Below are 12,867 nucleotides of genomic sequence, written 5' to 3'. Positions count from 1 at the left end.
AAAGATAATTCCTAAAACTGAAAAAAAGATAATTTTTAGCAATTAAAAAAATTACTGAATGTACTTAATTCATACAGAATGAATTCTAATGAATTTAAACATTGAAATCATACAGAATATATTCTCTGATGACAGTGTTATTAGGAACCATGAACAATAAGATAACTAGGAAAACCTAAGTATTTGGAAATTAAACAACACGTCTAAGTAAAGATTGGGTTAAACAAGAAAGCACAAGAGAAATTAAAAGATATTTTGAACTGAATCATAATGAAAACACAACATATCAAAAGTTGTGAGATTCAGCTGTATCAGTGCTTAGAGGGAAGTATCCTGGTATCCAGTATTTAGCTTCACTTCTTCTTTTGCAGTCTTTATGCCTTATATTTCTTGTCTTTCCTACAAAGGCTAGGACCTCCAGTACAATGTAAAATAAAAGTGGTGAGAGTTGATATCCTTGTCCTGTTCCCTCATCCCTCATCTATCCTAGACAGAAAGTATTGAGCCTTTCACCATTGGGTATGATGTTAGCTGTTTCATAGGTGCCCATAATCATGTTGAAGAAAGTGTCTTGTTACTCGTTTTTTGAATTTTTATCATGAAAGAATAAATTTAGTCAAATGCTTTTTCTCAATCTATTTAAATGATCATAACCTTCATTCCTAAAGAGAAATATATTAATATGGTGAAGTACATTGGTTAATTTCAAGATAGGATTTTAGGCTGTTAAACCAACCTTGCATTCTCAAGACAGACACCACTAGGTCATGAATCAATTTGCTAATAGTTTCTTAAGGATTTAAGAAAATCTGTGTCCATGAAATTTATGAGTCTGTAGTTATATTTTCTTGTGGTATCTTTGGTTTAGGAGTCAGAGTAATAGTAGTCTCATAAAACAATTGGGAAACATTCTCCTTTCTTCTGTTTTCTGAGAGTCTACATAGGATTAATACTTTTTGAAGGTTTTTATTAAATTTAATCTAATAGCTGCTCAAGTTTTCTGTTTCTTCTTAGGTCAGTTTTTATAAGTCTATCAAAGAATTTGACCATTTCATCTGGTTTGGTAGATTTATTGGCATAAAATTTTTCATAATATTCCCTTATTTTCCTCTTAATGTCTGAAGGATCTGTAGTGATAACCACTCTCTAATTCTTGATACTGAAAATATGTATCATCTCTGCTTTGTTTTTTCTGTATCAGTGTGGCCCTTTGTATTCTTGGGTTCTTTAAGTATCTAAAAATCTTACGTCTTGTAATTAAAAATAGTAACTTGTGGAAAGGAAATTCTGGTGAACTCTCTCCTGATAAATTCATTAGATTGGTGTATGTTGGTATGACCTGTCAGTGCACATGTGTAATAGTTCTCTTGTTCACTTGAGGCCTAAAGTTTGACTTCTTTTTTCGATGTTTTGGAATTTTTAAATGCAATTTGGAAACCCTCTGAAGGCTAAGTATCTGAGTGAAAACTCGGCACATACTTAATTTTGGCTACTTTGAAGTTATAACATTTGCAGGATTATCTCCAGGGCGATTTTACACGCCTTTCTTTTTCTTTTTCAGTTGGAATCAACAGGATTAGGCCTAAGTAGTAGTAGACTAAGAACAACTCTAAACAGAATACAGGAAAGCCTCATTGATCTGGTAAGTAATCAGTTGGAATCAATTCTTTTGGGTTACTTAAAATAGAAATTAGCCATCTAATCAGTTACATGTAAATGTATGTTATGTGTACATTGAGTACACTAACTGCTTATAGGACGTCACATGGAGATTTCTTATAGTCTGATAGAGAAAGCTAGTACACATGAAAGAATATGATATTTGCTCTACCTTCAGTGCATGCTCAAAGAGAAGAAAGGTTTATGCAAAATTAATGTCAGAGAATGACTAACCAAGGAGGTGAGACTTATGCTAAACTTGGAAGAGCAGGTACGGGATTAATGGGGAAGGGGAGAAAGAATAGCAGTCAAATTAACGTTCAGAGGCTGAGCAAGGGTCTTTAGGTGAGAGCAAGCGTGGCCCAAATTTTGGTAGGTCTTTGTGATGGGACACTGGTATATGCCAAAGAGTTGTGTTGGGAAGAGTGTTTAGGACCACTTTATAAATGGCCTTAACATTCAAGAAGTTTGTGATGAGTTGGCTGTGCAGTAGGGGGTCTGAATTCTTAACTGTGTCACATGATGAAATGCATATTTTAAAAAGATAGGTAGCAAAACAGAACTGACTCTCAGTAGTGCTTAAGCCAACGTAAACATTTAAAATAAAAAAAGTTCCCTAAGCTTGGTCACTATAGCCAGAGATTTTTGTTATTCAGTGCATTTCTCTGCATCTATGAGTTTTCCTTTATTCCTTCATCTACCCAAACAAGCGATTATTTTCCCTTTTTTTCTAATAAGCTCTACATTATGAGCCTATTTCTGTTACTGAAGTTTTCATAAAGTAATGTAATCATTCATCCTTTTAAGAACTACTTTTTAGAATAATTATTATGGGACGAGCATTTTTTTTTTAGTGCTAGAAAGTCATCAGTGCACAAAAGAGGTACTTCTCGTCTTCTTGGAGCCTGTGTTTTACTGGGGCAGAGAGACATATAAATGTATAATAGTGTCAGATACTAAGTGCTAGGAAGAAAATGAAGCAGAGTGATAGGACAGTGACTTTTGAGCAGAGATACGAATAAAGTAAAAGAAGCATGTGTTGATATTTCAGGTGAGCACTGTTTATGCGGAGGAAACAAACTGTATACATCTTACCCATCTCCCTTACCATTTGGACATCTTTCTGCCCAGCACTTACATTTTTGATATATATTCATATTCATAGCACTTACCTTGGCACACAGCATCTCTTCAACAAACATTTGTAGAGTAAATGAATAAACTCTAGTCCTTGAGTTTGGTGTCTCCTGGTTTGTTTTCTTGGTTTTGTTGTTTACTTAATCCTGGTCTTCGTTTTCAGAGTCAAGGCTCCTCGTTTGACACAGCCATTTATTTCCCTTTTTTTTTAGTGGGAGGAGCGTCTCTGTTGTGTAAAATCCACTGGCTTTCAGTCCCATTGGCAGTTTATCTGTGTTTGGATTTTGCACCTCCTTTTTTGATACTTGTATAACCTTGACCTGTAGATCTTGTTTTCCAGATCTTAGTCCACAGCTGAAAATTTTCTTGTTTCTGGCTGAATGCCTCAAGATTGATGGGCTGAAATTTACCAGTAGAGTCATTGACTCTAGTGCTTTTCTGCCATTTCTGCTAGTTACTAGCTTATGATTGTCAAAACACAATTCCAGATCTGACCCTTAAGGCATGAATTTAATGCTGCAGATTTTGTCATATGGTATGCAATGAACTAGCATGACTAAGTAAACAGTGGGGGCAAACTAGCTGTTCTTTGAGACAAGCTGCCACCCATCTACTGATAAATTGTATCTGTAGCATCTGTCAGACCAGTTCTATGTTCACTGGATAAATTTTTTTCCCAAACTGGAGTAGTAATCAGCTTTAGAAAAGTGTTTATTAAAATCAACTACTTGCCTCTTCCCAAAAATGAGTAGCTAGTTATACCTGTTTTTTTTTCTGTGGCACCTTGTCTTTTCAAGGTATCTTTTCTTTAAGTCCCTATTCTCACCATCTGTTAAATCAAAGACTGTACCTTGGAACTGAAAACTATGGGAGCAGTCTTTCCTCCTTCAGTTTGTAAGGAACGCTGACCTTTGACAGAGCCTCTCCAGGGTCCTTACTCCTCTGATGGATAAGACTCTACAGCCATACAGTAGAAGTTTTTCTGAAAATTTCCATCAGTTTCCAATGTTAATACATGTTAAATTATTACTAATACTGATAAGCATTGTTTTATTACTTTTAAAAATATTTTTTCATAAGCTGCTATGTAAGTATTCTTCACTTCATTAATTTGCATCTACATTGGCAGAGAACATTAATTGGTTTCTTGCTATTCAATGCATTCTTTGGCTATTAAAATAATTTATAGCTGAATCAATGTGGAACCACTGAATGCAAGTATTTTTCCTTATATTTCTCCTATGTGTTAGTTAAAACTTTAGTAAGCACTTTTTTGGGAATTTTATTTTCTCTCTCTATATATATCTTCTAAGTTGTACTTCTCTTTAAGTTGTAAAAGGCAAAATGGGATCATTATATTCTTAAAAATGTGACCTGAAATTCTTTATCATATAAATTCACTGTAAACTAAAAAAAATTATTTGACACATCAAATAAAAGTTTAAGAAAAGTAGTCTGATAGTAGATGAATAGGAAAGGATGTTAGTGTAGGGTGATAATGGTTCCAGAAATGTGAATTTTTAGTTATGTACTTGATGACGCTAAATTGTTGGCTTTAAGACCTTTGGCCAACTTTAATCTTTGACAATAAAAATATATTTTAAATTGATCCAGAGATGTCCATAAATAGGAATTCTTTTTGTATTGTGCATTAGTGGCAGGAAAGGCTGAAAATGTTAACTTTTCACTGTGACAATAAAGGTTGATTAAGGTTTCATTTCTTAAAGTCTTTCCTGTACTGGTATAAGCTGAAACACAGATCCTATCATGGAGCTTTTCTGTTTAAGTGCACAATAAGCACATACCATTATTTATGTCAGCTTCACATTTTGGTGACTCTCTTGCTCTCTTCAAGCGTATTTCCCTAGATGGATCTGTTTTTGAAGGTAGACCCATCAAGACTTGTTGATGGATTATAAGAGGGGTTTGACACTGAGAAGAGTCAAGGATGGCACCTAACTTCTGGAGAATGGAGGTGCCGTTACTGGGGACGGTTAAGACTTTTAGGAGGGGCACATCTGAGGAGAACATCAAGAGTTCAGTTTCAGATACATTAAATGCACTACCGGTGAGAGAGGCCAGGGCTCATATGTAAATCTTGAGGTATTGCCATGTGGATGGGATTTAAGCTGTGGGGCTAGATGAAATCATCTAGGGAGTAGAATGTAAGTCTTAGGACTGAACTTTGGGGGCATTCCCGTATTTAAAAGTCAGGGGGAGTTTTCAGAGATGATATTCAGAGTTGATTATTGGATTTGGCCATAAGGAGGCCAATGGGAACCTTGAAAACTCTTTCTTTGGCGTGGGGCAGACAAAAGCCTGATTGGTATAGGCTTGAAGAATAATAAGAGAGAAAGAGAAGATTCTTACCATCACCTCCTAATTGAGGGCCTGTTGATGCCAAGAGGCATGCCAAGAACTTGAAATGCAAAGAGGGTAAAATTGGTTCCTACCCTCCAAGAACTCATAGTGAGGTAGGGGAGTCAGAAAACAACAACTGATAAAGTACACTTTATGGTGCCTCATACAGGTATACATGTAGGTATAGATAATGTTAACACACATAAGATACTTATTCTTCTTGGGAGACTGAGAAAGTTACAGAAAGGAGGCAATAATATGAGCTCAGACTTAAAAAATGAGGTAAGAGCTAGGCAGACAAGAGAGAACTGGTAAGATGGGAATGTCAGTAGGACAGGTGTAGCAAACTGTCCAGAGGGACTAGACCTTAGTGGGAAGAGAGATTATCTTGAAATGAGGCTGGCAAGGTAGCCATTTTTAAAGGAGTATTATCTTGGCAACAAGTTTAGGCTTTTTTCCTGTAAGAAAGGGATTGTCAATTGAAACTTTTAAATTAGGGAGTGGTATGATCACATCTCCATTTTAGAAAGATCACGTAGGTATTGTTGAAAGATAAACCAGTTGACTGTGTGGAAAGTGGAGTAAAAGCAGAAGAAGCTAGAGGGACTACTAGGGTACGTTTAGAATAGTCCAGTCAAGGGTGCTGTGGGGCCTTGGTCTTGATGAAGTAGTGACATGAGGAACAAACCACAGAGGTGTTTGTTTAGGCATGATGGAGGTGAGGAGGAAGGGTTGCCAAGGATGATCCTAAAGTTCTTCACTTGGACAGTCTAGATGTGGTTATATAGCCACCAAAGTAAATTAAATAGCATAGGCAACCAACTGGTACCAAACAGTATGTAATTTTATGATTTTTTTTTTTTTGGCAGAAGTTGGGTGATTATTTTCCTTTTTAGTTGAAGGAAATAAATAATGGAGCTGTGACATTGATTAATTTGCATTGTTCCCTTATCTGGATTCTCCTTATAGAAAGCATAGTTGTTTCCACTTTTAAATGCAAATTGAGTAATTCGAGATTGAAGAGAGACAATACCTTTCATAGAAAATAAGGTATAAGAAAGAATTAAAGAAGAATAAAACCATTGTCTAACTTGAAAGATTTTATAATGTTTTATGTCCATTTTGCTAAATTTATAAACCTAATTACACTACCAGCCTCCTATGCATGTGATGTGTCTTTTATTTGTAAGGAAAATGTTAGAGATTGTGACTATTTGTAATTGATTTAAAAAGTAATGTAGATTTATATTTGTGCACTTTTATTCTTGTTTGTGTTCAATTTTTGTGCTATAATTTTCTTTGAGGGTCTTTTAAGGTTCAGTCCACTCTGCTTTTTCGACATCCCTTTCTTTTATTTCCATTGACCATCTTCCTTCAGATCAATAATCTGTCCCCAGACATTTACAATACAGTTGATTCTGTTTCAGTTTAGAACTATATTTCAGTCCTGCCTTCTTGGGATTATACCGAAGTTATACTTCGGTGTGAAATGGTTAATCACAACATAATTTTGGATTCTATCAGCTTGGTTCTGGAGGGGCAGCCTCCTTTCCCTCATTCACAAGCTCCTGAAGGGCGTCTCACTACTCTGTGAAATGTCTGACAAGTCATGAGAATTCTTTGTACTGGCCGACTTCAGGTCCTGTACAGATAATAGCATATGGAGTTGGATCATTTCCTTAGTATAAAAAGGAAAGTTTTAGTAGTTAGAAAATATAAAAGAAGGAAGAAAAGAACAGAAACTAAGTGTAATTAGTGTACGTCTAAGTGTATTTTAATTACAGTTCCAGTTTGTAAAGTCACGTGGTTTATTGCCGTTAGATTTGCTACTTCAGTCTGCATGTGTATGTATGTTCTGTTTTTAGGAAGTTTCAACTGATCCTACTGCCACGCTCACAGCAGCAGAGGAGAGAAAGGAGAAGGTGCCGAGCCCTCACCTCAGTCACCTGGTGGTTTTGACATCTGGGGATACACTGTATGGGCTGGCGGAAAGAGTGGTAGCCACAGAATCCTTGTAAGTTGTCAAAAACAGTTGTTTGCCATTAAATATTTAAGAAAGGTTATAAGAGTAAGCATGGTATAATTATCCTGCTAGGTTACATACATCTTCTACTTCTAAATATCACTTATGTTTTTCTGAGAAGTATATCCTAAGATAGATTACCAGTCGAGTTTTAAAACTGCATGGCTGATTTTCAGGTATATAAATGGAAGGAAGGAAACCTTTTAAGTTTCAATCTTTAGCAATGTGATCCTTGCTTTAAGTAAGACTTGAGAAAAGCATGTTATAGTATAGTACTTTATGTTTCCCCATTGAATTATGATTCCAGAGAAACAGTAGTTACATTGTCACTTTAGTGTTAAATGTAGTCAACCCTTGACATCAGCAGGAGTGCCTCCTGACCTTTGTAAATCCCCAAATTCTTTAATAAAATTAAAGCATGTAACTTCTTCCATAAAATGTAGTCCAGTGTAATTTAAGAGTTTTCTTTGTGCATAACTAAAAGTAGAGAGTAGTATGGCTGCCTGCAGCCTTCCAGCCAGATGACTCCCTCTTGTGTACACCAGCCTCCTAGCCTGAAATTCACATGCATGTCTCAACCCAGTCCCAGTGTGTTGCCTGTTACGAATGTTTGGCTAAGTTCTGAAAAGTGTCAGGTGTTAAATCTGTGAATTCACAGATCTGTTGTGTGTAATTACATGGCATCTTTAAAAGAAATCCTTTCAAAAAATACTGTTGTATTCTTCCTTCAGTCTTTTGTGTTATCTGTGCTCATATCTTACATGCAAAGCAGCATAACTCTACACCTTTTGGTAACCAGATTAACTCCTTTGAAAGCTGGCTGCCTTTCACATCAGATCACGTTCAGTGATAAACTTAGCATCAATTTTTGTGTGAATTGTAAATGAGTATGTCAGGTAGTAATGCAAGATAGTTCTTTAAAATGGAAAATAATGTTAATTGTTAAACTTTTGCTCAGGGATCTTAAAGATTCATTATAGAGAAATATTGACAGGCTCTAAAACCTGTGTTTTGTTTACACGGTGGGTTATTTATTCCCTTTAGAGTATTCTTGGCTGAACAGTTTGAGTTCCTTCAGCCACATCTGGATGCTGTGATGCCAGCGGTCAAAAAACCCTTTCTTCAGCAGTTTTATTCCCAGGTCAGACATGTATTGTATATCATTTCAACTGTGAGCAAGATGGGGCTGTCACACATTATTCAGGTTTTTTTTTTTTTTATTAGTGGTCAGTCTCCCAGCCCCAGGAGAGCTTGATTAGAATGTTCTTTTATTCAGTCATGAATTCCTGTATTAAATAATTACTTATTGAGAACCTCATATAACTTTTAGTCTAGTGGAAGAGCAATTAAAGCTGTATTTACAATAAAGTATAGTTGGGGGAAAGAAACAGTGTCAGGGTATTTAACCTTGACTGGAGGAAGGGCAGGGTGTGGTTGGAAGAAGGTTGTCGAGGAAGGCTGTCGTGAGGAAATAAAATTTAAGCTGGACCAACAAGAAAGAGGGTGAATCAGGAGAATGTTGTGCACTAAAGGGAGTAGCTTACATGAAGATCTGCAGATGAGAGGGAGCATGGTGCATGTGAGCAGCTGAGGAAAACTCAAATTGCCAGAACAAGAAAGAGGGCTAGTGATGAGGAAAATGGCTGGAGTGATTCAGCAGAAGCTGCATGATGTATGGCGCTCCAGGCCAGGAGTTGGACTTTGTGTCGAGGGTGCTGGGAAGCTGCTAGAGAATTTGAAACAGGTGGTGAGTAGCATGGTCAGGTGTATATTTTGTTTAGAAAGAGGATCTCAGGGGCAGTTTGAAGAATGGACTTTAGATGGCAACCCTTGAGGCTGGAGACCAGCTCAAAGGCTGTCAGACTAATGCGAGTGAGAGATGGTGGAATCTTGAGGTGTGGTTTGGAGGCGGGAGTGGAAATGAAGAGAAACGAAAGAACTTGAGAAGTATTTGCTAGTCTTCATGAAAGTCTGTAGTTCTTTTATAGTTGTATTGTCAGTGGACTAAAGTTTATTGAATGTCTCAAAATATGTTTTGAGTCTCACCTTTGCGCATGAGTTAAAAGTATTTTCATAATTTAAAACTTCAAGTGTATATACAGAGTTTTATTTTCAGATGTGATGTGTATAAGAAATAGGAACAAAGTATTCTTTATAAATTTGATACTTTGGGAAACTATGTTTTCATTTCTGTGAAATTTATTTCAGACAGTCTCAACGGCCAGTGAACTACGCAAACCAATTTACTGGATTGTAGCTGGTAAAGCCATTGATTATGAACAGATGTTGCTCCTCATGGCTAATGTGAAATGGGATGTAAAAGAGATTATGTCACAGCACAACATATACGTAGATGCATTGTTGAAGGCAAGTACTCTGGGAAACATCTTTGTTAAAGACAGTTCTGCTAAGGAGACTGTTCCTGTAATTGTGATAGCTCTGAAGTTACAGCTGAGATTATAGCTATTACCACATGCCAGCGTTCCCGTAATATTAACGTCCCCGAGATGGATTAGGCTTTCTTTCCGAATTGTGTGTTCTTTTAGAGCCAAGAATACTTTGTAGGTGTTTTGTTTCTGCTCACTAGTTTCCCGTTTTGAGTTAGAGTTTGACTAGCATGTCTTGGCTGGCTTTCATATTATGTGATCTCAATAGCCGTGACTGAAGTGACAAGAAGATATTTCTGTTTAATTAGAAGAATTTCTATAGTTGGGTGGGTGTATTCACTAGTAAGAGACTACCTTCATGATTATTCTAAGTTGTTTTTTTCCAGCAGTCATATTACTTTTGCAATGTGTCATGCAAACACCTTTGTGTTTAATGATTTACATTTAAAAGTTTTTTGGAAAGAATTGTGGGGTTTTTTTCATTATGCATTAAGAGATATTTCTAAATCAACTGACACGTGCCATGCACTGATCTAGGTGCTGGCAATATAGTTGTGAATTGAGGAACTTATATGTCATCAAGGAATTTACATGCCAGTGCGGGGACAGCAGTAAAGAGATATGTTAATATATAATATGTCAGGTGATGAATAGTCCTGTGAAAAAATAACCAGCCAAACAGGGATAGAGAGTGGCAAGGTATGGTGAGTCATAAAGTGAGAATTGAGGAGAGGCCTGAAGGAAGTGAGGAAATGGACCGTGTGCATGTCTGAGGTGAGGAAAGAGCATCTGAGAAAATGAAAACAGCTTTCAGAAAAATTTTGCTTTTCATATTCGTCAGTGAAAAGAAAATTGGCCCTTCATACCTCCTGACTTATCTCATTTACACAAACATTCTTACGTGCTTAGTCGTCAATAAATAATAGCCTGGGACTCTTGAGAACCAGTAAACAAAGTCGGAGATCAAAACAGGTAGCAGCAGAATTCATCGGGTTTGCCAACTCCCAGCGACCTAGGGGACCCTCCTGGAGGGCTGGGTTGAGGACTGTGGGGCTGTCCCCAGACTCAAGGAACTACAGATACGGGTGCTAATCATAATCAGTTAGCAGGATCTAGGCACTGGCATGAGATCTAATGGTGCTCTATAATTGCCAACCTGAAAGAACTTTGATTTCTAGGGCACCCAGGAGATGTCAGCTGGGGATTTTAATTTGGAATGTAGAAGATAAATGTTGTTTATAAATAATCACACCTCTTTTTTTTTTAAACAATTCTACTTTTGAAAAGTTGATTCTATTTTTTATGACTTGCTGATTATAGTACTTACGGGAATGCAAGAAGAAAGAGACTTCTGCCCTCAGTGAACATGCATACGAGAAGGAGGCTACTTGCGTCAGTTATTCTTAATTCCAAGAAACATTAATATATAAAAAAGAACCAATGTTACTTTCTTTCATAAAGGAACTTTTATGATAACTTTTGTTCTTTCTGTTACTTTTCCAAGTCCAAACCTTTAGGTAAAAGCAGACTGCATTTGTTGCCCCAAAAGAATCAAAAGTAAAATGAAATGGTTTTATTATTCATTTAACAACAAGCATTCTTGAACATTGAATTTAGCAATGAGTAGAATGACATTTTATATAGTAAGCATATACATTTATCTTTTGACTATTAATGAAAATAACTGAATTCTGACTCTTGAAACCTAAAGCGGAGTTTAGTGAATAATAAATACAGTAGCAGATACTGCTGTTCTACTGAATTCATGAAATGAAAAAAGCACTATTTGCTTCCTTTGATTTTCTAAAGTAAGCTGAATGGATTGAAGGTCCTCTTCTTTTTCATAAAAATTGAGAGCAGTTAACTGTCAAAAATAAATCATGAAAAAATTGTGATTTAGGAAGACTCAGAGAAGCAAAGGATAACCCACCAATCATGTGATAACTTGACTGGTGACGATCAGATTAGATTTTTTTCCACCTGTATGTTATTAGGAAATTGGAACGCATGCCAGTCTCGACTTGATAAGCATTTTGTAGCTTCTCTATCAAGGAAACTAAAAAAAAATATTTTAGGTCTTGTTAAGTTTATTTCAACTACATTGTCAAGGAAGGATTAACGGCATTTACGTTTGTAAATGAACATATTTAGATGATGGTAGTCCAGAGAAATCAGAAATAAATTTATTGAAGAGTGAACCATCTGCTACTTCCATGTAATTGTTGGAAATGTGTAAATTAGTTACATATATTATAATTTTTAGTAGAGTGGTATTATAAAAGTTACTAATAAGTAGTAAAAGTGTTTTTATTTTTTCTATAGTTAATGAGACAATATGGGGTTTTTTTTGTGCTAAAATTTACAGCTATTGCATGACTTTTGAATCACTCAGTATGTAATTATTTACTTTAAAAATGTTTAGGAAAGAGAATAATTTATCAGATTGCTCTCTAAGGAGTGTAGTTACAAATTACAAATAGTTCACTCTGAGTTGAAAGCTCATTAAAACACTTTCATAAAACCTGGGTTTCTTGAAGATATTTTTAAAGATATATTATGTTATTAAGCCTTTTTAATCTATACTGACAGAGAAAAATTTGAAATTAGAAACATTTGAACATTGTTATTGTTTAATCAGTTAATGACACTTACTTCCTTTGAAAAGAAATGTGATGTACACTGTGTTACAACATAATTTATTTAATTGGATACACTTGAAAAAAAGACTTCACACTAAGTCCAAATTATCTTTGGCATTATCTCTTTTTGTTTTACTTGATTTCATTCTGAGTCTTCATTCTGAGTCTTTTTAAATCTTTTTTGCCACTAAGATAGGAGAGCAATGTAGCATTATAATTATATTCACATATGGCCATGATCTTTGTCTTCTTAGGAATTTGAGCAGTTTAACATGAGGTTAAATGAAGTTTCTAAGAGAGTTCGGATACCCTTGCCCGTGTCTAATATACTTTGGGAACATTGTATACGCCTGGCTAATAGAACTATTGTGGAAGGGTAAGTTCTTCAGGAAAGCATTATCCGATTCTTCAGTGATAAATCATAATATATGAATAACATTATATGTCATCACTAATGGATGGAGAGGACAGGTAGAGATAGTGATAAGTAGCAGACAGTCCCATAATAATTCAGGTTTGATTTTGGAATATAATTTGAGAAGAAACCTTCAGCCCCACTGTGTCTTCCCTTTGTTTTTTCTTGCTTAGAAACAGCTAATAGAACAGTGAGGAATGCAGCATCTAATTAATGTCTGAAAGTAATCATCATTATAACCTAGTA

At 35.8% G+C, this 12,867-nt stretch overlaps 1 protein-coding gene across 2 annotated transcripts in view; it reads left to right on the top strand.

Moving 5' to 3' along the window:
- VPS50 (VPS50 subunit of EARP/GARPII complex) overlaps positions 1 to 12,867 on the top strand; it is a 105,681-nt gene that overhangs the window by 87,838 nt on the left and 4,976 nt on the right. For both annotated transcript variants that reach the window (XM_072964982.1, XM_006207635.4), the window contains exons 22-26: positions 1,562 to 1,642; positions 7,023 to 7,171; positions 8,225 to 8,321; positions 9,389 to 9,547; positions 12,461 to 12,582. In XM_072964982.1, the coding sequence (XP_072821083.1) occupies positions 1,562 to 1,642; positions 7,023 to 7,171; positions 8,225 to 8,321; positions 9,389 to 9,547; positions 12,461 to 12,582 (608 nt within the window). The remainder of the gene's footprint in view (positions 1 to 1,561; positions 1,643 to 7,022; positions 7,172 to 8,224; positions 8,322 to 9,388; positions 9,548 to 12,460; positions 12,583 to 12,867) is intronic.

The sequence above is a fragment of the Vicugna pacos genome, chromosome 7 (genome assembly GCF_048564905.1).
Source record: "Vicugna pacos chromosome 7, VicPac4, whole genome shotgun sequence".
Classification (NCBI taxonomy): domain Eukaryota; kingdom Metazoa; phylum Chordata; class Mammalia; order Artiodactyla; family Camelidae; genus Vicugna; species Vicugna pacos.
The sequence above is the reverse complement of the archived record's forward strand: the minus strand, read 5'-3'. Positions and strand labels throughout refer to the sequence as shown.